Consider the following 24,862-nt stretch of genomic DNA (forward strand, 5'->3'; position numbering starts at 1 on the left):
AGTCACTGAATTGTGATTGTGTACCTCGCACCAATGTCTCCTGTGTTCTGCATGATAATACGACGGGTGGCTTGGCAGCGCTGGACCACAGCTCCAAACTGCAGGTAGTCTGTGTCCAGTCTGACCTCCACCCCCTGGCAGCTGCCCTTCATGACCAGCAGAGGGCGAATAGCACCTAGACACTCCAGATGCAGCTCTTCTATGAAGGGAGGCATGCGCTGTTCGGGAGAAAAAAGAAGCTCCACCACACAGCGGCCGCCCCCCTCTTTAAGTGTCACCTCCCCCTCTGGACGAACTGACAAGGTCTGAAAAAGCACAATGATTATTTTTAATGTATACAGTGCAGTGGAATGTGTGCATGTTTTCATATACACTCAGGTCCACATGTCTGGGACTACATTGAAACATTGATCATGTGACTGATTGTACAGAAGGTCAGATTTAAGCTCAAGATTTAAGATCTTTGAGCTCTTTCACTACTGTTCTAGTCTACTGTACACTACTGAACACGTCTATTAGATTTTACAAAGCAAATCATTTATTCAGCTAGAACGCATTATATTGATCAAAAGTGACAGTACAGACATTTATAATGTTACAAAAGATTTATATTTCCAATAAATGCTGAACTTTCTATACATCCAAGAATCACAAAAATATTAAGCAGCATAACTGTTTTCAACATTTATAATAAGAAAGTTTCTTGAGCAGCAAATCAGCATATTAGAATGATTTCCGAAGGATCATGTGACAGTGAAGACTGGAGTAAAGATGCTGAAAATGCAGCTTTGCCATCATAGGAATACATTTTAGTGTATTTTAGTACATACACTAAATACATGTAATACATGTAATACATTTTAGTACATTTAACTGTACATAGGAGTACAGTTTAGTGCTGTCAATTGTTAAAAAAATTAACTAATTAATCACACATTTGTCTCTTACTAATTGTGATTAATCGCACCTAACATTAACTTTTTAAATATATTTTTATATTGCAATACTTTCACATTTAGCGGTGACTTCAATACATTAAGGCTCAAGCTTAGGTTTTTTTCCTACTATCACAGGCGGGACAGTTCAGATTTTTACCTGCCCTGCTAAATCAAACACTGCACAGTCTTCACTGCATAAATTCAAATATGAATATAGATTAATCCTTATTAAAGCTACAAAAGTTATTCAGTCAAGAGCAGTGAGTGATATTCTCTTTATCCTTTGTTCTTTGATTAACATTGACAGCAGGTTTATTAGGCTGCTGTCACTTTAATGCACACATCTTATTTTCTCACAACTCTTTACGTTCATTTAACTCTTTTAAACTAATTTACAAAAAGAGAATTTTGACATAATTGTTTGTTTTTGTCCATTCAAGCACGAAAGAGGTGGCATTCTGTGCTGGCCTTTCGGGTGTTTATTCACAGTGAACCTCTTCACAAACAGCGTGCCAGTACAAATTTTAGTTCTTTTTTGGCGTCTAATCGCACTTGAATGGTTTAATAGCACCTGAATGAATGATAGCGTTTGTCATATACTGTAGCGCCGCAAAAGGATGAATGAAAAAAAAATATTTGTAACGCGTTAAACTGAAAAAAAGTCTCAACGCATTAATTTTGGCAGCCCTTATTACAATAGAAAATTTATTTTAAATTGTAATAATATTTAACAATATAAATGTTTTACTGTTTTGCTCAAAAACATTAGAAAATCTTCCTGACCCCAAACTTTTTAAAGTAGTGTTTAAGACAGAGTGCATGTGCACGTGTTACCCTTGAATCCTGGAGAGAGTTATCAGAGTGTCTGCGGAGACAAAATGTCAGGGAAGAGTGGCTGTTGTTCACCAGAGGGACCAATTTCTGACTTCTCTGCCCAATCTGCAGAGCTCCAAAATTAACCACCTTATGTGCTGAGTCCTCTAAATGAATCTAAGAAAAAAAAACAGTGGAGGATGAATATCTGGACATCAGGATGCAGAAAAGTAGGATCATTCAAAACTCCGACACCCTCTTTGTCACCTTCATTTCAGTTCCCTGTCCCAGGATCTCCACTACTTGTTTGGCACACTTATTCATCTCAAAAACCACCTTTTCATGGTAACGAACTGCTTTGCGTGGGTAGAATGAGAAGATAACTTCTACAGAGCCGCCAGGAGGAAGGACTTGAGGGGTGAAAGTGACCTCCAGGACGGGTGTGTTGGAGAACAAACAGTCTAGACTGAATAAATACAATCATATTATTAAAGCAAACCATAACATTTCACTTACCACATTTTAGAACTTGAACATTATCATGCAAAACAAAAATAGTTTCTACCTGATTCCTTTGCTGCTTCTGTTGCTAATCACCAGTGTGTGCGTAGCAGGCACCATACCAACACAGTATATGAAATGCATTCCAAAGTGGTGCTTGAGGAAAGAAAATTCCAGGTCTGGAGTCATAGCTGAACCCATCAGGGCACAACAGAATGTCGGTCCATTCTTTATCTACAAACATAGGAAAGAAAGACAACAAATTATAAAATGGAAAATAAAACAAATTATGTAAATGAGATGAGGACAATAAGAACGACAAAAAGGACAAGGTCTACCTTAATGGAAAAAGTCAGATCTTTGAGCACACATTTTCGCTGAGGGCAGAAGGTCAAGGTGCAGTAACTCTGTCCACCTACAGCCACCGTGTCCAATGTAGGTTCCACATGCAGGTGGGGCTGGAGCGTTGCAGGCCCAGATAGATCATACTCAACATCTAGACTAAACTTCCCAGGATTAGACACCACAAACGTACATGTGGATTTATCGTTTAGCTCCACCTATTCAGGGAACAGATGACAGGAATTGGCAAAAAGCTTAATCAAATTTTTGGGCTGGAAATCTGCCAAAGACGAATCTTTGACACAACATACCGCCACACACACACACTTTGCATACATACTGTAACTGACTTCACATAAAATTTTACCTGTTTGAAGTCAACCGGATGGATCTGGTGTGATGAGAGCTCTGCGATGGATCCCTCAGGGCTCTCATATCGCAAATGAGCATTCATGCTGTAACACTCTCCCTTCACATTCATGGTCAGCGACTGGAACTTCCTCCGCACTGTCACCACTAGATTAAAAGCCACATGTCCCTCACGAGTGGGCGTGATCCGTATGACCATCGGGATCCTGTCAGAGGCAGATGTTAAGGGGTGTAAACAAAATCAGTGCATAAGATCAAACGGTGTAAACCATTTTGACTAAATAAAATAATAAATGTTATGTCTCAGACTTTATACAAATAAAATTACATACTTATCTTTGGGTGGAACTGTTCCCTCCATAGGCTCTACCACTAAGCTGTCCTGGTATCCTTCAGAGTGGCATGAGGACTCTTGGACCACAAAATGGAATGGCTGATCATCTCCATTAACCACAAAAACAGTCTGATGAGCTTCAAAACCTGCACATAAAGGCACACAATCATTATTTTACTCTGAAGTTATGGGTAACACATATGCCAGTCTTTTCACCAGGGGCGTCCGTTACCCATAACTTCAGAGTAAAATAATCATTGTCAATCCCCTTCACATCAGTAACTAAAATCTAAATCAGTAGCTGTTATCATTTACAAGAATATCTCAGTGTTGATTTTCCAATGTTCCAATGTTGTTTTGCACCCCATTAACATTAACTGCATGGACAAAAACAGTTGAAACATTCTTCAAAATATTCCGTTATATTCCGCAGAAGAATATAGGACATCGTGAGGGTATCAGAATTTTTATTTTTGGCTGAACTATTCCTTAACATGTCAGAATTTAGCTTCTTTTTTTTAAAGCCTCACCTAGTAGCAAGCTGCCCATATTGAGGTGGGCTCGATCAATATAGACTATAGGCTCATTAGCAGAGCCCACCAGCAGAAAGGGCAAAGACAAGTTGTGTTCAGGAATTAAGAAGGTCCAGAAGGATTCCACTAAATCCAGGTTGAGAACCTGGTACTCAAATGAGGCCTGAAAACAACAGAGATGAAACTTTGATATTTGATATTGATCTGATCAGCAGAATATTTGCACCATGATTTGATAGAATAAAGAAAACACCTTCGCTTCTTTTCCCGGCTGAACGGACTTGTTTGGTGTAAGACAGTTGAAAGGAGATTTGCCTGAGTCGTCGCATCTCCAGACGAAAGAGTATGGCTTGTTCGTGGGATTAATAATACCAAATTCCCTGAGAGAAAATAATCTATTCATTATTTCTGTATAATATCACTCACCCATATTTTAAATCAGGGACAAGACTGTCAGCATATTGTATATATATAGTATATAGAGTACAGTTTATACACTACCATTCAGGGGTGCATTTCCCATACAATGAATGATGTAACTCATTGCTTAACCTTCATAGTACGAAGGTACACATCTCTCTCTCTCTCTCTCTCTCTCTCTCTCTCTCTCTCGATAATTAATTAATTCAAATAAATGCTATAATTCATTAATTCAAATAAATGTAATAACACCACTTTATCTTTGTGTCTAATTCAAAGCGGGCAGAATGCTAGATCTAACTGATGTAACTAACCGTCAATTTTACCCCCTCGATCAAATATTTGCGCTCAACATCAATAACGGCTTTAAGTTGTCAATGCTGGCAAATAACTATGGTATAAGCGAGATAATTAATTTTAATTATTTAATCACATTAACATGCAGTATTTGGCGTAGAGCTGTAGTTCCAACCACGTAGGTTTGCGACGCTGTTTGCGAATGTTCATTGAAACTATGGTTTGGAAAAACACCAAATCGTTCAACTATGTTGGTAACGACGAAACTTGCGACTATAGTTGGTTAACAATGCTTTTGGGAAACGCACCCCAGTTTGGGAAAGGATGCATTAAATTGAACAAAACTGACAGTAAAGACATGTATTGATTTGCAAAAGATTTCTATTTCAAATAGATGCTGTTTTTTTTTTTAACAAACTATTCATCAAAGAATCCTGAAATAACTGTATCATGGTTTCTATTGAAATAATACATATTATAACAGTTTATGGTTTATTAATCAAACTCAGAACTATCCATTTTATAAAATGTCTTACCTGCGGACAGAAGTGCCAATACCTACTGAGTTGAACTCAATAACCCTGGTATTGGGGTCCACAGTGAGCGAGCTGTGGGGCTCAGGGATCCGCCTGTTTCCAGTCAGGTAGTCTGAATCCTTAAGGTGGAAATGACAGTATGGCAGCAAACTGCGCCCACTTACGGCGATTACTGGACTCTGCTCGTCCTTTAGATTAGGGATGCTACAATTTAAAAACAGTTTGGTACTGAGCAGTAAATCATAATCAGCAAATTTCAGAGAGTGTTAGTAAATTCATTAAATCTGACAGGCGAATAATTAATTGTACGTGTCTATAAATACGAAGAGTCTGTCTGAGTTTCTGACCTGCAGATCAAACTGGCCTCAAACTCAGCCACTTCCAGAGGGGAGAATCGGATGTGGAAGGTTTGACTCGCTCCTGGATTGATAACCCCTATACCAGGATCAACACTGAAGGGAGGAAGCTCTGGGTCTCCTAGCAGTAGAGAGGACACACTCTGCAGAGAGCTTGCTGGTCTCTCTGGTGTCCTACTGCCTTGAGCCGAGCGAGAAGTCCTACCTGATCCATCAGATATATTACTATACATTAATACAGTATAGTTTTTTTTTTTTTACTTGCATCAACTGAATATGTAAAAACATAAAATTCAGTAACATGCAACAAGATGCATCAGACCACAATTCAAACATTTTTAAGGCTGAAGGTTTACCTTTATTTTCAAAGCATGTAGTCTTCCCATATGTCTCCATTAGAACCTGCCAGGAATACTCCATCTTAACACTGCCTTTGTTCTCCGTCTGGAGCCTAACAAACATAACATCACTTGTGAAAACATCTGTCCAAATTAATTTCCAAGCTATCGTATGAGTGCATTTAAACTTACTGAAAGACTCTGGTCTGGTACAGCATTGTGTCTTTGAAGCGGATGGGCCCAGTATCACATTGGTATTTGACATAATCACAAGAGGCACTAACCATGAGCTCCATCTCTCTAGAGGAGTTCTCCACCACAGAGTGAGGAGGCTCAGGGTCTGTCGCAACAATCTGATCACAGAACAGGGATTAGATTATAAAAATTATATCTTCACTGTAAAGTCAGTTCTAATTTAAGACCTATAAGATTGATGGACAACACAGGCTTCCGTAGTAAAACCCCAACTATTTAAACAATTATTTCATTGTAATTGTCACTTCATGTCTTGCAATTGTGACTTTTATTTATTAATTGCCATTTTATATCTCAATTGCAACTTAATATTTCATAATTTTTTACCTTATTTCCCACAATGTGATTATTTCTTATTTTAAACTTTGTCAAAATGTTGGTATTTAATGAACTTTAGTTTGCAATCTTTTTATGATCTTTTTCATCTTTTTCAGCAAATGAACTACTGCATTTGCTTTATTATAATTTGTGCTATTGTCATCTCTATAACTGATACTACAAAACCCACCTTCCGTTTGTTTGGCTGTTGTGACGACTTGTCTGCATCCACCCATTTAACAGTCCTGTGACAATCATCCCAGTCTGGGACTTGGTCTACAGGCTGCTGAAAGGTAATACTGCTAAGTTTGCATTTTATAGTTTGTGCATTCAGCACAATTGGCTGCTCTGAGCAGAAGGTCACAGTCACAACTTTGGAGCACTCTGCATGCAGGTGGCCAACTTGTGGAGAAAAACTCAGCTGTGGGCCATTGGGCAGCCACTCAAAGCGTAGCACCTTGGAGCTGCTTGGGTTAGTCATAGTCAAAGTTTCTTGATAAGTGTGGCCCACGTGACAATCTCCGAAATCCATAAGGTCAGACGGACCTGAGAGGAGCAATCAGAAGGGATAATTACCGTATAATACAACAAAGGTATTGAAACCAAAAATATCTATAAAATAAATAGCACAATTTTTATTTTAATCATGCTTTGGAATGTTTGAAATATTCCAATATTCTCAAAAAGTAAGCAACAATGACAGAATATCAAGAACTTAGCACAAAAATTCCTGTCCTATACATTACTTACTTTTAATACTGTCCTGCTGAACCTTGCTGCCAATGTTGTCCAGGATGATGATGTCATGGTAACCCTCGCCCACAAGCTGCACCACTGTCTGATCATACTGGTTATCCTTTAACATTAACTTCATGCTGGCCTCAAACTTCTGAGCCACCTTTGGATGAAAGCCGACTTGGAATTCTGCTTGTTGCCCAGTCATGAGGATCAGAGAGGCTATATGAGCTAGCTGTGCCTCTGATGAGGAACAAAAATGCAGTTATGTCACATACATTTGATATTAATATATTTTTGTTTGCATATCGCATTCTAATGTTCTCTTTACTTCAATTTATCATTGCCTGTATCCAGCTAAATGTTTATACACAAGTCATGGAAGAAATAACATTTTGTTCCTTCTCGTACAGCACTCCATAAAAAAGTAATAATCATAAAGCTTGGAATGACCTAATTAAATTTTAACATATTCTTTAAGTTTATTACACAGCTCTCTAGAATACATGATTCTGATTGGTTAATGGTGCATTGTTTGGTCAAACATTCCTGCTTGACATCAGGGTACTGATTATTCTGTATTTTGTGATAAACCAGTCTCTAAATGATCCCTTACATAAACTATAAACAATGATACCCAATTTAATGAAATGGAACAAGGTCCAAAAAAATCTGCTGCTGTTTGTGTTGACAGTTTCATAGCTGTTATTTGGAGAGCAAGACATAACAGCATTGTGCAGAAATTACAGTGGGAACACATTTCATTTGTGTTTAAGGCTTGCCTTTTCCGGAATTGCTTTCCATGTGTGAGGAGGCCAGTCTGCATACAGTGCCAGGAGCAGCTTTTAGAGTGAAAACTTCCAGGTGACACTGTAGAACAAGGTTAACCTGCAAATACAATGGGAGAATGGATAATTCCAATGAATATTCATGTTAGAGAAATAGCAATTCAGTCATAAACTAATTCTGATCTTACCTGTGCTGGCACATTGCCATTGTTCTTGATCACTAATGGAAGAGTCTGCCCTCGTCCCACCAATAAGCGCTTAAACTGTAGCACTGGCTGACCTCGAGTAGTCCTCTGAACAGGTCTCAGAACAGTGATGCTAGGCAAGTTGCCTTCACCCATTAGATCAAACAGAAGAGCTTTGGGTCTGTGGGCAGAAGTTTGATCGTGATACAAAACAGAGCGAGTAAAGCTTCAACATACTCTAAACAACCACTAAGAGTAGTTACCTTGTGTTCACTTTCAGAACTGCCTCAAACGCTGCGTGATACGTGTTCATAGTCAAAGGAGAAAAAGTGACTGTGGCAAAAGCATAAGAGTGGCTAGGGATACACATCTTTGCAGGGGTCAACTCAAAAACCTCTGCATTGTGGGTTGTCATCTAGAATGAACAAATACAGGTTAAGAAAATATACAGTTAAGCAAAAATTAGCCCATTAACAGTAAACATTTTTCAGAACATAAAAATGCTATAAAATCCTTACATATTCTGCAGAATAACGTAAATAGTGGCAGAACCACCTCTCACAAACAAACCTTGACTGTTTTGATTGCCAGGCTGAGTTCACAAGACACTTTTCCTGGATTGGTCAGCCGAAACTTGGCTTTGGCTGACTGACCCACCAGTACATTGTTGAAGACAAACTTGTTCTCGTCCTGTACATAGACACCCATACTGTCCCGGTATTGCTCACACTGCAGCATTGTACTGTTCTTACAGATGCGGTGCTCCTCAAAGATAGTAGCTATGTCTGTACTTGCTATTCCTATAAACAGTACAGTGACAAAGACTGATCAAAATCTAAATGAAGATAATTTTAAACTATACAAGGACTTTAAGATCCTTTATTTTTTTAAGCAGCAATATTTGTTTTTCATATTTCATATGTATTTCTTAATTCATTCACAAATTATTCATTAAACACTAAGCCAATAGGCAAAGCTACATCATGAGGCCCACTGAGCCCAGAGGTGGAGCTGTACCACAGGACCCACTGAGCACTGGGGTGCACCTGAACATGGGGCCCATTGAGCCCAATGACATGCACCATTGGAAGATATTTGTGGGTAGATTCAATGTAATCAAAATAATGGGTGGCTAAAATAAAATAAAGTATTTCAAGACCAGGTTATGACTGTTGTGAATTTTAACAAGCAAGGAGATATTTTATAAATTATATTAGTTAATTAAGATTTAAGTTCCTCTCTATACTTATCAGGACAATTTAAGTCATTTGGCAGTCCTTTGGGTGATTTATAGTAAATAAAGTGATTAGATTACTCCATCAAAATCTACCATCAAAGAAAGAAAAAAATCAATACATACATCAATCAATACATAATCAGAGAACATACTTCACAGAACTTTATATCTACTCATTTATAGTCACAAACCTGGCATACAAACTTCTGTTACTAGTTTGTATGGAATTCCGTCTGGGTTGTCAGAGGGGTCTCTATCAGAGATGTCTATTGCTAGACATTCCTCCCAACAACCTACATGCTCTGCCTTGCAATCCACAGTAACTACTTGTTGGGCTCCAGGTGCCAGAATCCCAAAGCATGGAGACAATGAGAAAACACCACATGTCAAATGTATCTGTAAAAAAACAACAACATGCATATAAAACAGCATTTGTAACATATTACATGTATTGTACACTCCATTACAAGTGTAAAAAAAGAAATATGTTTCTTACCTGTGTTGTCGTGCCAAACTCATTCTGCATAGTGTGTCGTAATTCACTGGCACTGGATGGTTTTGCAGCATAACTGTCTTTTGATGGTTTCTTACTTCCCAAGCTTAAAAAACAAAACAGGAACCAGAACATTTAATATTTAACATAATTTAATTTAATTTAATTTATTTATAAACAATAGCCATACCCTCTCCTCTGTGAAGGAACTGGGGCGTTTTTACACATCCTAATGTAGAAACGCATCTCAAAGTTGCCTTTATTGTCCACAGTGAGAGTCTGTTTTTTACGTGAGCCGTACGTAAGTGGGCCCAAGTTGATCTCATTAGTGGGACAGATACTATATTTGGAGAAAAGTGCCTGGACTGACACTTTGATTGGTATAGTATTAATGGTCTCGCCACCCTCCAAATTGGGCTCAATAACCTATTCAGAAAATTCAATAAAATACATTAGATTAGTTTTTGATGACAGCAGAGCTAAAATGTAAAAAATACCACATGGTAAAGAATATATTAAGTGTTCAGATTAAAGACCTGACAGCAAAGGATTGGGCTATCTCTGATGAACATCTCCTTGTTGTAGTGGTAAATAATCTGGACATTGCTGGGTTTATTGTTGGGGCGTAGAGAGCCCTTCTGAGGAGTGATGGAGAATATTGAGTTCAGATCTGGCATTCCTGTCTCTGTGGCACCCAGTGTAAATCTGCAAGTTAATATTGGGGAAAAAAATGTGTACAAAAAGAGACAATAAAACATTACAGACATATGTGATGTTATTATTTTTATTAAAATAGAAACATATGATTAAATATCTATATTGTAACTTACTTAAAGGCTATGTCATATTTGCCTTTGTTTTCCAACTTAATTGACCGCTTGACTTCTTCTGATACTTTGATTGTTCCAAAATCTAAGGAACCATCAGAATCTACAGCAAATACAAAAAAAGCATGACATGAATAAAAGAATAGTTCAATTAAAAATGAAAGCTCATTTACCAACCCTCAAAATGAAGAAATTAATACTGTCACTCTTTTCTATACAAATGCAATGAATGTAGACAGAAGTTTCTTTCTTTAAATACATTCATACATTACATACATACATACATAGACTTTAATGCTCTGCCTTGACTCTTTAAGCTTAATGTTGACTAGTCGCTGATCGTGGCCTATTGAGGTTCTCAACACGATAAGAAATTTGTTCACTTTAAGTGGAACAGTGAAAAGTGCGAGGTCCACTTTTACGCTCTGACAAATAAAAAATAATGACAAATAAATGCATAATCCGAGAGCATTCCACAAGATATATTTGATTATACCACCTGGATGCTCAATATAGATCTGGTGAATGCACAGTTTAAACAGCTTATTGTACTTATGCGTAAGTTAATCGCCGTTTTAAAATAATGCGCTGCTGCATTACACATACACACACACACACACACACACACACACACACACACACACACACACACACACACACACACACACACACACACACACACATATAGTACAGACAGTAGCTTGTACATCATGTGCAGATCGCGCACACACAGAAACATTCAGCATAACAGAAATGTCTTGTCAACACGGTTATGTGATTTATCAACAAAATAGCTTAGAAACTGAAATGTTCTGGCATATTTTTCTAACTAAAACCCACAGCTTCACTATTAGTAGAGAGACACTGCCAGGTAGAATTAATTCACATGCAATCGCTCTCTCACTATTGCATTCATATACTGTATGTAATCTTGTGTGTTACTTTATCTGTATCTGATTTAGAACGAGCATTCGAGTCTCAGCTCAAGATTGTTCATCATTTACGTCATTAGTGACTAGTCGACGTCGACTCGACTTAAACACATAATTGTTGACTTAAAACAATCTGAAGTCGTTTAACCCCTAATATATAACATATATACATTTAAATCACACATTTGGAACAACATGAGGGTGGGTAAACGATGACAGAATTATCATTTTATTGTTAACCATCCCTTTAACATATTATTTGCTGCTGGAAAATGTTATGATGTGATGAAGATGAACCAATGAGCTAACTGTTAGTTAAGTACCTTCTGGAATGGTTATGTCCAACGCAATATCATAGGCCTCTGCAATAATCTGAATGTTCTCTGAATGTTGAACGATGCCAAGAATGTTCTCCACATCTGACACCTGGTAAACAAACATGCCTTTTTCAGGCAAATGTACACAAACCAATGCATACTAAGTACAACACCAATTATAATTACACTGACTCTTTATCTCCAGGAAATCTTCACATTTGTAAACGTTGCTGCAGTACCTCTAAACAAATGGATCTCTTCAATTTGATGGGGTTCTTAGCTATAAAATGCATGTGTAGGTTGAAGTCAGAATGAGGCATGATGATGCCCTGGTTCTGAGAGACGCTGAATTCATCCCCAAGCATCTCCAGGCCCCTCAGCCTCCAAGCAGCTGGCATAAGGGTGTTATTGCTTAAACGCAAACTCCGGGTTTCTTTTCTGTAGGAGAAAATGAAAATTAATGAAAAGGATATTGTCATCTGAAGTATTTCTGATTAATAACAATTAACAAAAAGTCAATTATTAGTTAAATAAAAGTTTTTCAAGCAATAATCACATTCCTAGCTAAAGTAAATGTAGTAGACCTGTATGGTGGAGTCTTGTCAAACTGGAGCAGTTTGCGGTCCAGCTCCAATTCAGGCCTGACTCCTACACAGGAGAGACGGAAAACAACAGGCTCTGGGTTCCCCTTGATACAGAACACCACTCTGTCCTCTATATGTTTGGGGGTATTTGGGTATGCCCACACCATTAGTACCTGCCAGGGGAATATTAATGACAACAATAACAGGAGAGTTTGAGTAAAAGCCTGGTGTTAAACTGAAGGCTAATGTTATTGTACAGATAGTAGTGAGTACCAAGGTGTGCACATTCAAAACCTAAATTGGCTTTCAGGTGATGGACAAAAAAAATCAGCAACAAAAAAACAAAAACAAGGGAGGAAAGTGTCCGCACAATGAAATTAAAGCTCCAAAACACTTTTAACAAACATAAGAAATAGACTGTTAAGTCTATGGAGCATTTACAGCTCATTTAAAATATTTTACATATTTACATATAACACAGAATTTGTGCAATAAGAAATATAAATGTGCATACTTTTCGCTCATTGGGTTCCAGTGTCATATTTGGAGGGTCCAGAAGGAAAGTGGTGCCCTTGGTATCATGTTCGAAGCAAAAATGGATCTCCGCCTTCATTGTAGAATTGTTGTGAATTACAAACTTATCCATGTTCTCAGGATATTTTCCTTCTTTAAACCTGGGTCAGGATGACATCATTTATATTAATAAAGACCTAATATAGGTAAACATTTAATATCAAAGAGCTTTAACAGAAAAGTACTGTTAAGACAACCAATAATGCAAAACGGGTTAGTTTGGCACTAAATGTCAGCACCTGTCCTTGGTCTTTCCACACAGTAGAGGTCCAAACTCATACAGCTTTGACTGGATAATGTAAGTCTTTTGGAGTCCACTCTCAGGCCGCAGGATCTTTTTGCAGTGTGCAAATAGAATCCTATTAAAAAAACACATAGACACTAATTCATTCATGTCTAAGTTCAATGATAACGTAATTTCCCTTCTGAAATGTCACTCACTTGGGGTCTCTGCTTATAGATGGGTAAGCACAAATTCCTCTACAGTATAGCTGATAACATCGCTTGGTCCCCATCACCTCAAAGCTGAAAGTCTCATCAAATTTTCCAAGAACAGAAGAGTAAAACCTTATCATTAGGGTAACTGCTTCATTTGGTGGTACAATCCAGCGGGAATGAGTGAGTCTGTAAAAGAACGAAAGATTTCAAGAATTCAGATAGAAATGGTACTATTTATTTGTGATTCTATATGTCCTTAATGTGTGTGAAGGACCTCCTGTACCCATTGTTGTATTCTATTTTGGGTTCTTCAAAAGGTCTACTCTTGCCAGGTTTAGATGTGTTAGCAATCGCCATGCCTTCCTGCAAGACGAAAGTATATTGCTTAGAATTTAGATCACTCAAGTCTTTTTCTTTGTTCAAATTAATGTTACATTTAAATGACAAGGCTTTAGATAAGTAAAGGAGAGTTTCTTTGAGACTTTAGTACCTGTGCAGCTTCTGATCTCAGGTCTGCTTCTTTCTTCTCTGACACGTCGTCACAAGACATGCGCATCCAAAAGGTAAAACAGCTTTTGGAGAGCTCTGTGTTGGGCACTGATCTCATCTTAGGGTATGGGACTATGGAGAATATTATTGGTGGTGGGATGGGTGGGCCTTCAGTTCCTAACCCTAGCCCATCCAAAACCTATGAGAAAAACGATTTAAAAAAATGACTTCAAGTTCATACACTACGAATACAAACTTTGCACAAATAAATAATTCCAACATAAAGAGAAATTTAAGTATTCTACTGTACCTCTTCATGGGAGGGTAGTTTCATGCTACTGATGATCTCAAATGCACTCAGTTTTTCCTTCTCTTTCATAAAAAGCCATATGTGTGGGATGGGTTCTGGCACCACCATCTTTTCTGAATCTTCAGCACCATCAGTTGACACTTGGGTCTGACTAGGAGCTGGTGACTTCATATCTGTATGCTCCACCTTCAGCTTTTCCTTCTCAGCTTTCTCCTTCTCTCGTTCCTTCTTGCTCTTTTTGGCAGAGGGAGGAGGACAGTCCATGTCTCTGGTCTCTTGGCCTTCGGAGGCCATGGGCTGTAATAAAAGACTCTGTGTTCGGTCCCAGAACTGAAGAACGTGTTGGAGTTCTGTCTGGCTCTGTTCATACAGATGGAATCGGGCCAGTAGTTGTCTGTCACTCTCACTGGACTGTTGACGGAGAACAACAAAATACAGCAAAGGTTTTAAAACTCGATTTTTAAACATAACTGGACAATGTTAACCAGCCAATATTTTGTACAGCAATTACAATTGGTGCTGCTTGTGGTAAAGGAATTATACATTTTATCTTGATTGGAAGTCAAATACTTAATACATTCCATCTTCTCATGTTACTTTATTTGAATTATAAAAATCTGAAACACCTTCAGGCTTCACAAGAATAGTCTTTTGAAGGTAAGCATATTGTCAATGCTAGTCTCAAACAAACCATCTCTTGTTGTTGGTCCTCAGAAGGTGGCAGAGTGTCGTCTTCTTGTGGTCTGGTATCACAGTCTTCACTAGGTGTCATCTCCTCTGTTCTTAAACTCTCAAGCTCCTGTTGTCTCATCTCTACTTGTTCTTGCTCAAACTTTTCCGGTTCTCTAAAGCAATACACAATTTGGTCTTATGTGCAGTTTTTTTTATTTATTAAAATTGAGTGCGAAGAACTCTTTGAATATTTGCAATCATTACTAATTTAGAATGTATTTACTTTTTTGTAAAATATTTAATTAAAATTGACCTAAAAATATATTTTTTTAGAGTATACATCCTGAATTAGATGTATTTGTCGATGGATTAACATTTAAAAGCAAAAAATTTAAAGCATAAAATATTAGTATGACTCTAAATTAACACTTACTACAAATTAAATACTTTATTTGTTTAAAAATGTCATATGACCATTAACGGACATCAGAGAACCGTGAACATGCGACAGTGTTAATAAATGATTGATATATTAACTTGAAATCTCAAAGGGTACACTACTTCATATAAATATTTTATGTCAAAGAGGTTCAACTGACAAAAAAGTTTGTGAATCCCCGTTTTGGAATATAAGATTAAGGTAAACAATTTTTCCAGTGTACTTCAAAAACAAAAATAATCTTATGTAGAATTAGTGTCAGAAGGGTGTAGAGCACCTGAGCTTGAAAGCACTGTAGCTGTTAAAGAGGTCCATTACATAAATATGGCGACGGTTGTTGAATACTTTCAGGATGATCTGGAGTGTGTTACTTAGAGAGCTGCTGTACAGTGTCTCCAATCCGTCAATCACAACACCATGTTGACAGTCGCTAAGCTATGGCAAGGGAGCAAGGAAGCAAGGAAGACAAAATTACTATGTGCTGTCTACATATGCTGTGATTGACATAAAGTATCATCCGTATATCAGATACCAGGCATAGGGTATACGATAAAATGTACACAACGTAGAAGCCTCTCACCTGCAGTCTTTCTGACAGGATCTCTACCAACACATCATCAGGTAGGAGGCAGTTAATCAGCGCCAGCTCTTCAGTCTGACTGACTCGCAGATGCCTGGGTGCCTGGCCATCTGTCTGTAACACAAACACACACATTTTTATTTATATCCATTCATACATGATCCAGTACAGAACAGATCCACATATTACAGCACATGTTTTACCACAGTAAATAATGTATTTTTAATGTAATCCACATTTTAATGTAGGGAAAGTCACTTATCGTAACCAACACTACATTTAAAAAAAAAAAAAGTAGAACAGTAAAGTCAGTTATATTGTGAAAAAATGTTACAATTTAAAATAACTGATTTCTAATTCAATATATTTTCATACATATTGTAATGTATTCCTGTGATGGCAAAGCTGATTCAGAGTCAAACGATCCTTTCAAAATCATTCTATATGATTTGCTGCTCAAGAAACATGTCGTCTTATTATCAATGGTGAAAACATTTGTTCTACTTGTTTTTTATTAGGTTTTTTTTGGTTGAAAAATGGTAATACATTTTTGTCAAAATTCTTTGATGAACAGATTTTCAAGATATATAATTTTTCATTGATTTATTCTTAGAATTTTAACTATAAATATCTTTCTATATTCATTATATATCTCAATATGTTTTATAAAAAACAATTCTTGCTATAATAATTATTTTCTTATTTCTTATTTTCTAAATCTGTTATGCTTAAAAAAACAATCTTAATATCTTATCTTATTGCCTGTTCTATCAGCCTGTTTTGAAAAGGCTTCATTGGCTCCCTGTGAAATATCGGATACAGTATAAGATTTTGTTATATGTTTATAAAGCTATTCACGAGTTGGCCCCGGAATATATCAAGGATTTGGTGCTTATGAACTGTAGTAGATCTCAAAGGTCTTTTAATTGTCTACTGCTCTTTGTCCCAAGAACTCGTCTTAAAACTAAAGGAGATCGAGCTTTTTCAGTTGGTGGCCCTAGACTGTGGAATGCTCTTCCCCCTGATATTAGAACTGCACCGTTAGTTGATGTTTTTAAAATTTGTGTGAAAACGTATTTGTATTCTGTCTGTTTTAATTCTTGACTCTGTCATTGCATATTGTATGTATGTTTTTTCTTGTTTTTGGATGTACAGCCCTTTGGTCTACGTTGTAGTTGAAGGGGCTATATAAATAAACGAGACTTGAGACTATTGAGTAAAGAATTGTCATATATCCAATTTCATCTGATATATATGTGACTAAGTGAAAAGCCCTAAAAATGTGTGTACCACTGAAGCAGCAGGACCATAGCTGTCATTCTTCTGTGAATGCCCTGTGATTTTTGTTTTGTTGCGGGTTGAGGCAGAAGATGGCGGGACTTTAGGATCACTGGTCTGACTGCCCTCTGCCGTGTGTTTGGCAACTGCTTCAACACTAAGAACACCAGTATTCTGACCAGGAGGAGCCATCATATCTGTCGCTGCCTCCTCCACTTCCTTCTGAGCATACACCACAGCAACCTTGGCACATTGTTCTCTTGCCCTCAGGGCTGCAGAGCTGCTTCCTGATGACATGGCCTCCTGCACCACCTCATCTACACTGAGACAAGCCGCCCCATAGTGCTTAGCCAGAGTAACTGCTGTCCTTGTTTTACCTGCACACAGATGCTTACATTTAAATCAGAGCAAAAACGCTGAGATGCGATAATTTTGAGCTTAAAAAAATAATAATAATAATAATTATTTATCATTTTCCCTGACATCTCACCTGACAGAGGAGCGCCATGCACAATGATGGCAATGCCCCGGCGATTTAGGGCAGCCTTGCCCTCTGGTGAAAGATCAATGCCCATGTGACGTGCGATAGCTCTGGACACAGGGTCGTACTCCAGATCCCCCACTGCAGTTTCAGCACTGATGTTGTCTTTAGTTAGGCCTTTGAGGAGAAGACACATGTATTCTCATTTTTGTGTCTGCAATAATGTACTGTATTATAATACCAATAAAGAATGCAAATGCATTTAAATTACCATTGCCCTCAGTTGAACCATACCTTTACCACCGAGTGTTTCACCCTCAGATGGTTCAGCTGTCTCCCCCTTGTCATCCTCTGCAAGGCCTTCCCCAGATTCTTAAAAACAGGCAAGATCTATTAGATTCACTTGAAATCTGCGATCATGCACTCAGATGTCCGATTTGTGTTAGTCTTGTATAAAATTCTACATCAATTGTAAATTAAAACCTCATTTCATAATTGGTAGCTAAAAAGTCATGGCTAAAAAGGCAGTCTGTCAAAACACAAGCAAATATCCTTTGTTTATAACAAACACAGCATAAAAAGATGCACTTTAATTTTTGAGTGTAAACCCATTTTAATTTATAAGGATAGGTCTGACACATGCATGCAAAACTAAACATGTCTAAAATGTGAACCTGCATTAAAAATGTGCCTTTAAAGGTGCTCCATGTTATTATTTTGATTGTACTAAAGCATAAAAATACCATATGTTTGCAGAGATATAGGAAACATGCTAAGTTCAAATACCTGTTTGTTTAGTTACTGTACTAGTACTGTACTAGTTATTCTACATCTACTAACCTGTGTGATACCGCTCACAGCCAATTTACCAATAAACTCTCTTTAATATTATGGACTGTAGTACCCAGTTCAACCCGCAAGCTGTCAATATTACATAGTGCACCTTTGACATAATTTCTATTATCATATAGAACAGGGGTTTTCAAACTGGAGTCCATGGAAAAATTTATAAAGACATTGTGTAAAAATAAATAAATTATTAATAAAAAAAAAAAAGAGTAAACAAAATAAATAAATTGATTTAAAATAAATAAAAAATAAATACATTTAAATTTCAGATTTGGGAGTCGGTGGCATTTAAAAGATTGAAAACCCCTAATATAGACCATCTCTGCTGCAGTATGCAGTACCCTGTTTGGTTTGTGAGCTGTGCTCTTTGTAGTAGTCCAACAGTTCTGGGGGCAGAGTCTCGCCAGGAGAACGGGGAGGTAGAAGTAACACATTTTGAGCATCATATCCTTTTATCATCCGCAAGATCTGAGGATCAGAACATAAAGAAACAATGGGAAAATAAAATAAACATATAATGGGATTGTCCAGACGGTGTCCAGGCATTAAACCAAAAACATCTGAAGTCATTGTTGAGAATTAACATTCCTTGGGAGAAATAAATATAAATATTTAAATCTTATATATAAATGGACCAATTAATAACATAGCTCAGATAATGTATTCTTGGGGGGAAAAAATTCATATTCTAAATGTTCATGTTGAAATATTGATACTGACAGTATGTCATCACATTACTTTTATTATAAATATTTCAATCACGACAACTCTCTGAATAGTTTTAGCATGTTATTGAATATGCCAATATTAATTTATTTGATCTTATATTTATGCTGCTGCTGCTGTTGATTATTGCTCCTGCTGCTGCGAAACAAGTATGGACTTGATACTACTAATAGATACATAGACGTTTCTGTGAGCATGTAAGATTATGCTCCAGCATAAATAGACATAAATCCTGTAGCAGATCTAGGCAGGTGGAGCTGGGGGAGGTGGAGGATTTAAGAGGAAACAATGCAAACACAGCAAACAATGAATCAGACTATTTTAATGTTGAGCAAGCAATCTCATTGGCTGCAGGATCAGCAGAGGCCAATCAGCTTGTGCCATGCAGTAATAATGTAATTGCTTGCGGACTGCATATAAAGGACCAATCAGCCTGCGCCCTCTAGAGTTTCATGATTGAACTGGAGTTTTTTTTACAGAAATATTGAGATAAAGACATCTAAAAATATATATCCTGACAAAAATCCCATTTGGAACCAATTAAGCTCACCTCTTCCTCTTCTAGGTACTGCTTGTCAAAGTCCAGAGAGTAAAACTCAATAGGGAAGGGGCAAGGGTTGCGGACAATCACTTCAGCAACCTTTCCATCACTATAGGGTAGGATGGACCCCATATCTAGTTTTGAGGAGGAAAACTCCAGCTGAGGCTCTTCTCCTTGTCCTTGGGCCAGCAGCAGGATCTTCTGAGTGCTCTGAGCGACTGTTATCACTAGTCTCTGACTGTACGTCCTCTGAAAGGAACACATAAGAAAAGAGGAAGCAATCAAGATTATGATATATCGACTGCAGGCAACACAACAATATGTTGAAATATTCATAACTAAGTCATGGTATTACAGCACTCAATAGAGGTGCCTTCATCCTGATTTAAGGAATAAAATTCAATAATAGAGGAATAAAACGGATTTGTGTTAAAATTTCATCACTATTTATACAGTTTAGGGTTGATATGATTTTTTCATGTTTTTGAATCACCAAGGCTGCATTTATTTGATCAAAAACACAGTAAAAACAGTAATGCTGTGAAATATTGATACAATTTAAAACAACTGTTTGTTAATTTAATTGTAATTTTTTTCCTGTGATCGGCAAGCTAAATTTTCAGACAGCCATTACTCCAGTCTTCAGTGTCACATCATGATCCTTCAGAAATCATTCAGAAACATTTCTTGTTGTTATCCATGTTGGAAACAGTTGTGCTGCTTAATACATTTGTAGAAACCGTGGATTTTTTTCAGGATTATTTTATGAATAGAAATATCTAATGAACGGCAACAAATTGAAATCTTTTGTAACATTCTAATATTATTCTTATAACATTATGCTTCACTGTAACTTTTGATCAATTTATAGCACCCTTGCTGAATAAATGTATCAATTTCTTTACAAAAAAATTCTTACTGTTCCCAAATTTTTGACCAGTAAACCTAAAAATTGTGTAATCATACAGTCACTAGTGTCTGAGGTTGACTTTACCCCCTCTGCTGGGCTGAATTTGACCTGCACATTGGTTCTGTCACCAGGATAGAGTGTGCCATCGCAAGGCAATAACTCAAAGACAACTGGAGGAGGCCGTTGTTTCAGCAGAGCCTGTCGTCTGAGGTACAGTGGGATGTGCTTGTCAATCTAATCACAAAACCATAAAAATATCTGTGATAAATTTACACTTTATTTAATCACACAAAAAAAAAACATGATATGTTATCAGAGGAAAAAACATTATAACGACAAATGGTAAGAGCACTGAAGTAAACTTCAAACTGCAGCCTGATCTAAAACTAGAAGCAGCAAACATGCCATAAAGACAAATGAATCACAGCCCTACGGCCAACACGCTTTAATATCCAGTAGATATATATAATTCATTACCAAACCAGCTAATAATGATGGAAATGAACCTCAGACCCAACATGAAATCAAAACGGACTCTATTTACCTTTTGAATACATGATCATATAGTCCAGTCATTTTATGAAAAAAGATTGAACAAATTGCAACAGAAGCAAACTCAACTGATTTTGTATCCTCAATATGTCCTGAGTAAGGAAAAAAAAGCCCCGAAGAATCCCATTAGGGGAAAGTTTAGAAAAAGACCCAAATATAGCCTATTCATTCACCTATTCATTATTTTTCTCACATGAATGGGGTAAAAATTTTAACCTTTAAATATCACCATGAAAATTACTGAGTTGATTACTTACATCAAGACAAACAAAAAATGTATTACAAGCTTTTTGAAATTGTTTGTTAACATGGACAAACGGTGCATAATCTAATTACATATGTGCTAATTTGCATAAATACCACAACAGATCTAAACATTGGGTATAGCAGGTGAAAATGTCTTGTTGAATCTTTTTTTTTAGAACTTTTTATTTATATTTTTCACAAAACATAACAAAAGAGACATTATCTGAGACAAGTGATAGAATAACGTCTCAGGTTACGTATGTAACCCTGGTTCCCTGAGAGGGAACGAGACGCTGCGTTGAGACGCGGTGGGAACGCTCTGCGTGATTGCGTCGTGAAGCACGTGTATAATCAGTCCAATGGAAGAGCGAGACGTCATAGGCGGTGACGTCATAGACCAGGAAGCTATAAAGCACACCAGAAAACAGACCGCGACAGCTTCTGAAAAAGCCTGAAGCAAGTCGATCAGGGCATGCAGGAAGTATGGCAGGAGAACGCAGCGTCTCGTTCCCTCTCAGGGAACCAGGGTTACATACGTAACCTGAGACGTTCCCTTTCAAGGGAACTCGAGCTGCGTTGAGACGCGGTGGGAACCCCATACCCACTACGCCATAAGACAAATGCCCGTTCTGTGTGAAGTCCTTGCGCACACTAGAAACAAGCAACCTAGCCCCGGGAGTGGAGAGGTGTAGGCCATAAAATCTGACAAATGTATGAGGTGAGGACCAGCCTGCTGCATTACAAATATCCTGAAGGGAAACACCCGAAATTAAAGCCTAGAGGCAGCCATACTCCTTGTAGAATGGGCCTGAACAGCCACAGGTGAACGCTGTCCGGCCGCTTCATAAGCAAGTGAGATAGCCTCAACTACCCACTTGCTCATTATCTGTTTAGATGCAGGGCAACCTATCTTAGGTTACCCGAAGCAGACAAATAATTGTTCTGATAAACGCCACTGAGCAGCTCTGTGGACCTAAGCATCCAAAGCCCGGACAGGGCATAACAGATTTAAGATTTTCCTGATCTGGGGTATTAAAGGTGGAGGACAGAAGGCCTGGAGCACAAATGACCCGCACATTTAGTAGGGACCTAGAAATACAACCCGATCTGGGGTGAAGAAATACTAGCACCAACCAGGTGCAAATCCAAGTACGTGAAGGCCTCAGCCTCATGTACCACGGAGAAGACGAAATTAAGGATCTCTCCTCAGAGATAGCCCAGCAAAGAAACATTCATTACAGAAATCAAGTACTGTACCAACAGGGCAGAAACGAGATTCAGAAGGCGTTCTCTGCACCAGGCAGAGAACAGCATATTAGTCTTCTCGTGGAGGGAGCTCTAGACTGGAGTATGGTCTCCACGACCTCGGTCGAGAAACCTGAATCTATGAGCTGGGCCCCCTCAGAGGCCGAGCCCACAGTATCCACAACTCCAGAGCTCCCAGGAGCAAAGATATCGGGAAAAGCGTATAGGTGTAGCGGCAACCACACCTATTACATTACATCCAGTCCAAGCGGAGCTGGATGCGTGAGGGAGAACCACAAGGGCAATGCATTGTACAAGCGATGCGAAAGGTCGACTTGTAGTTTGACCGAAGTTCTCCCTAAGAAGCTCCACCACCTCTGGGTGAAGTCTCCATTCCCCGGGCCACAGCCCCTGCCTCAACAGGATATCTGCTCTGATATACGAGACCATCAGTGTGTTGTCTGGACCCTTCGCCGACCAACCACTCATGATTGCCCCCGACTTGTGAGGGAAACATCCGTCGATAGTATTATGCGTCGACAAGAAGCCCCCAACACTGGGCCTGGGCGAGGAACCAAGGTTCTTCCACATGACCGAGGCACGAAGGCATAGCCGCGTGACCTTGATCATGCGAAAACGGATTTCCCCTCGGAGAAAACCCCTTGGTCCCGAGCCACCACTGCAGGGGTCTCATGTACAGAAGGCCAAAAGTAACTACGTTGGACGCAACTGCCATGAGCCCCAGCCAAAGACCTTTCACCGAGCGGCCACTCATGACCGCCCCCCATCCTGTGAGGGAAGCATCCGTCGATAGCGTGACGCGTCGACAAGAAGCACCCAGCACTGGGCCCTGGGCGAGGAACCAAGGTTTCTTCCACATGACCGAGGCACGAAGGCATAGCCGCGTGGCCTTGATCATGCGAAAACGGATTTCCCCTCGGAGAAAACCCCTTGGTCCCGAGCCACCACTGCAGGGGTCTCATGTACAGAAGGCCAAAAGTAACTACGTTGGACGCAACTGCCATGAGCCCCAGCCAAAGACCTTTCACCGAGCGGCCACTCATGACCGCCCCCCATCCTGTGAGGGAAGCATCCGTCGATAGCGTGACGCGTCGACAAGAAGCACCCAGCACTGGCCCCTGGGCGAGGAACCAAGGTTTCTTCCACATGACCGAGGCACGAAGGCATAGCCGCGTGACCTTGATCATGCGAAAACGGATTTCCCCTCGGAGAAAACCCCTTGGTCCCGAGTAGACCCCGAAGCCGCCGCCAGGCGCCGCCATTTGCGCCATTTAGAATTTCAGCCGCCGCCAGCCAATAATTTCGTAAGCCAAATTGAGCCGCCATCTGATAAAGTTTGGCTGAGCTGGCTAGAATTATTTGCATCAAATAATAATTCTATCACATAGAGACATACACACACGTCACGAATATATAAACAATACACGAGATCTATTTTCCCACTGGATTCATAACAGCACAGTCTTGTGCTCGTTGCTACGATACACAGACTCACAGTGAATTGACGACCAATTAAAATTGCTCGTTTTCCGTACAGAAGAAGCGATGCATTTTTTTCCCGCACTGAGGTGAAATGGCGGAAAGAAGCAAGCAAGGTAATTTTGATCTCACTTCTCACATACTTTGCTAATTCCTACTTACTTTTTTTTTAACTTAGGCCTAGCCAGACTTTTGTTAAATCTTCAGGGCACGGTTGCACAAACACCTGAATCAAAGATATGATGTTATGAACCAAATATTCTGGAACGGAGAGATTTATAGCACTGAACGTGATATTACTGCAGTAACAAACCACCGTTTCCACATTGCTAATTCACGACGCATGCTTCAGTGTACATTGAAGTGAAATGTGCAAAACTTTGTCCAAAATAATACTGATAACAGTGTGTGTTTATATTAAGGCGAGACACGGCAGGCAAAAACATCGTTTTTTTTTTTACTGGTCAATTTTGAGATTTTTGGATATTTGTCTTCCATGTCTTCTTACAGACTTGTGGTGAAAAAAAGTCCGAAATACACATTTAGGTCTTTATTTTACTACACTTCGTCTGTTTGCGTCTGTAG

At 38.7% G+C, this 24,862-nt stretch overlaps 1 protein-coding gene across 5 annotated transcripts in view; it reads right to left on the reverse strand.

Annotated features, from left to right (window-relative positions):
* Positions 1–24,862, reverse strand: part of hydin (HYDIN axonemal central pair apparatus protein) — an 89,209-nt gene that overhangs the window by 4,231 nt on the left and 60,116 nt on the right. For 4 of the 5 annotated variants that reach the window (XM_077248847.1, XM_077248846.1, XM_077248844.1 and 1 more), the window contains 42 exons: positions 20,819–20,968; positions 19,834–20,073; positions 18,899–19,025; positions 18,003–18,080; positions 17,718–17,885; positions 17,240–17,604; positions 15,950–16,063; positions 15,647–15,804; positions 14,950–15,103; positions 14,259–14,669; positions 13,950–14,147; positions 13,734–13,822; positions 13,463–13,645; positions 13,261–13,380; positions 12,963–13,122; positions 12,449–12,621; positions 12,104–12,302; positions 11,871–11,973; positions 10,619–10,718; positions 10,325–10,493; positions 9,979–10,214; positions 9,792–9,894; positions 9,487–9,691; positions 8,629–8,858; positions 8,322–8,473; positions 8,062–8,239; positions 7,868–7,973; positions 7,101–7,328; positions 6,541–6,896; positions 5,970–6,130; positions 5,796–5,890; positions 5,431–5,644; positions 5,084–5,287; positions 4,084–4,210; positions 3,828–3,993; positions 3,296–3,443; positions 2,962–3,169; positions 2,591–2,812; positions 2,317–2,486; positions 2,019–2,217; positions 1,773–1,928; positions 25–305 (listed from right to left, as the gene is read on the reverse strand). In XM_077248847.1, coding sequence (XP_077104962.1) covers positions 25–305; positions 1,773–1,928; positions 2,019–2,217; positions 2,317–2,486; positions 2,591–2,812; positions 2,962–3,169; positions 3,296–3,443; positions 3,828–3,993; positions 4,084–4,210; positions 5,084–5,287; positions 5,431–5,644; positions 5,796–5,890; positions 5,970–6,130; positions 6,541–6,896; positions 7,101–7,328; positions 7,868–7,973; positions 8,062–8,239; positions 8,322–8,473; positions 8,629–8,858; positions 9,487–9,691; positions 9,792–9,894; positions 9,979–10,214; positions 10,325–10,493; positions 10,619–10,718; positions 11,871–11,973; positions 12,104–12,302; positions 12,449–12,621; positions 12,963–13,122; positions 13,261–13,380; positions 13,463–13,645; positions 13,734–13,822; positions 13,950–14,147; positions 14,259–14,669; positions 14,950–15,103; positions 15,647–15,804; positions 15,950–16,063; positions 17,240–17,604; positions 17,718–17,885; positions 18,003–18,080; positions 18,899–19,025; positions 19,834–20,073; positions 20,819–20,968 — 7,604 coding nt within the window. The remainder of the gene's footprint in view (positions 1–24; positions 306–1,772; positions 1,929–2,018; positions 2,218–2,316; positions 2,487–2,590; positions 2,813–2,961; positions 3,170–3,295; positions 3,444–3,827; positions 3,994–4,083; positions 4,211–5,083; positions 5,288–5,430; positions 5,645–5,795; positions 5,891–5,969; positions 6,131–6,540; positions 6,897–7,100; positions 7,329–7,867; positions 7,974–8,061; positions 8,240–8,321; positions 8,474–8,628; positions 8,859–9,486; positions 9,692–9,791; positions 9,895–9,978; positions 10,215–10,324; positions 10,494–10,618; positions 10,719–11,870; positions 11,974–12,103; positions 12,303–12,448; positions 12,622–12,962; positions 13,123–13,260; positions 13,381–13,462; positions 13,646–13,733; positions 13,823–13,949; positions 14,148–14,258; positions 14,670–14,949; positions 15,104–15,646; positions 15,805–15,949; positions 16,064–17,239; positions 17,605–17,717; positions 17,886–18,002; positions 18,081–18,898; positions 19,026–19,833; positions 20,074–20,818; positions 20,969–24,862) is intronic. The other variant, XM_077248845.1, reaches the window with a different exon arrangement.

Source organism: Siphateles boraxobius, unplaced genomic scaffold (assembly GCF_051911475.1).
Source record: "Siphateles boraxobius isolate OS27281-9 unplaced genomic scaffold, OSU_SipBor_1 31, whole genome shotgun sequence".
NCBI lineage: Eukaryota > Metazoa > Chordata > Actinopteri > Cypriniformes > Leuciscidae > Siphateles > Siphateles boraxobius.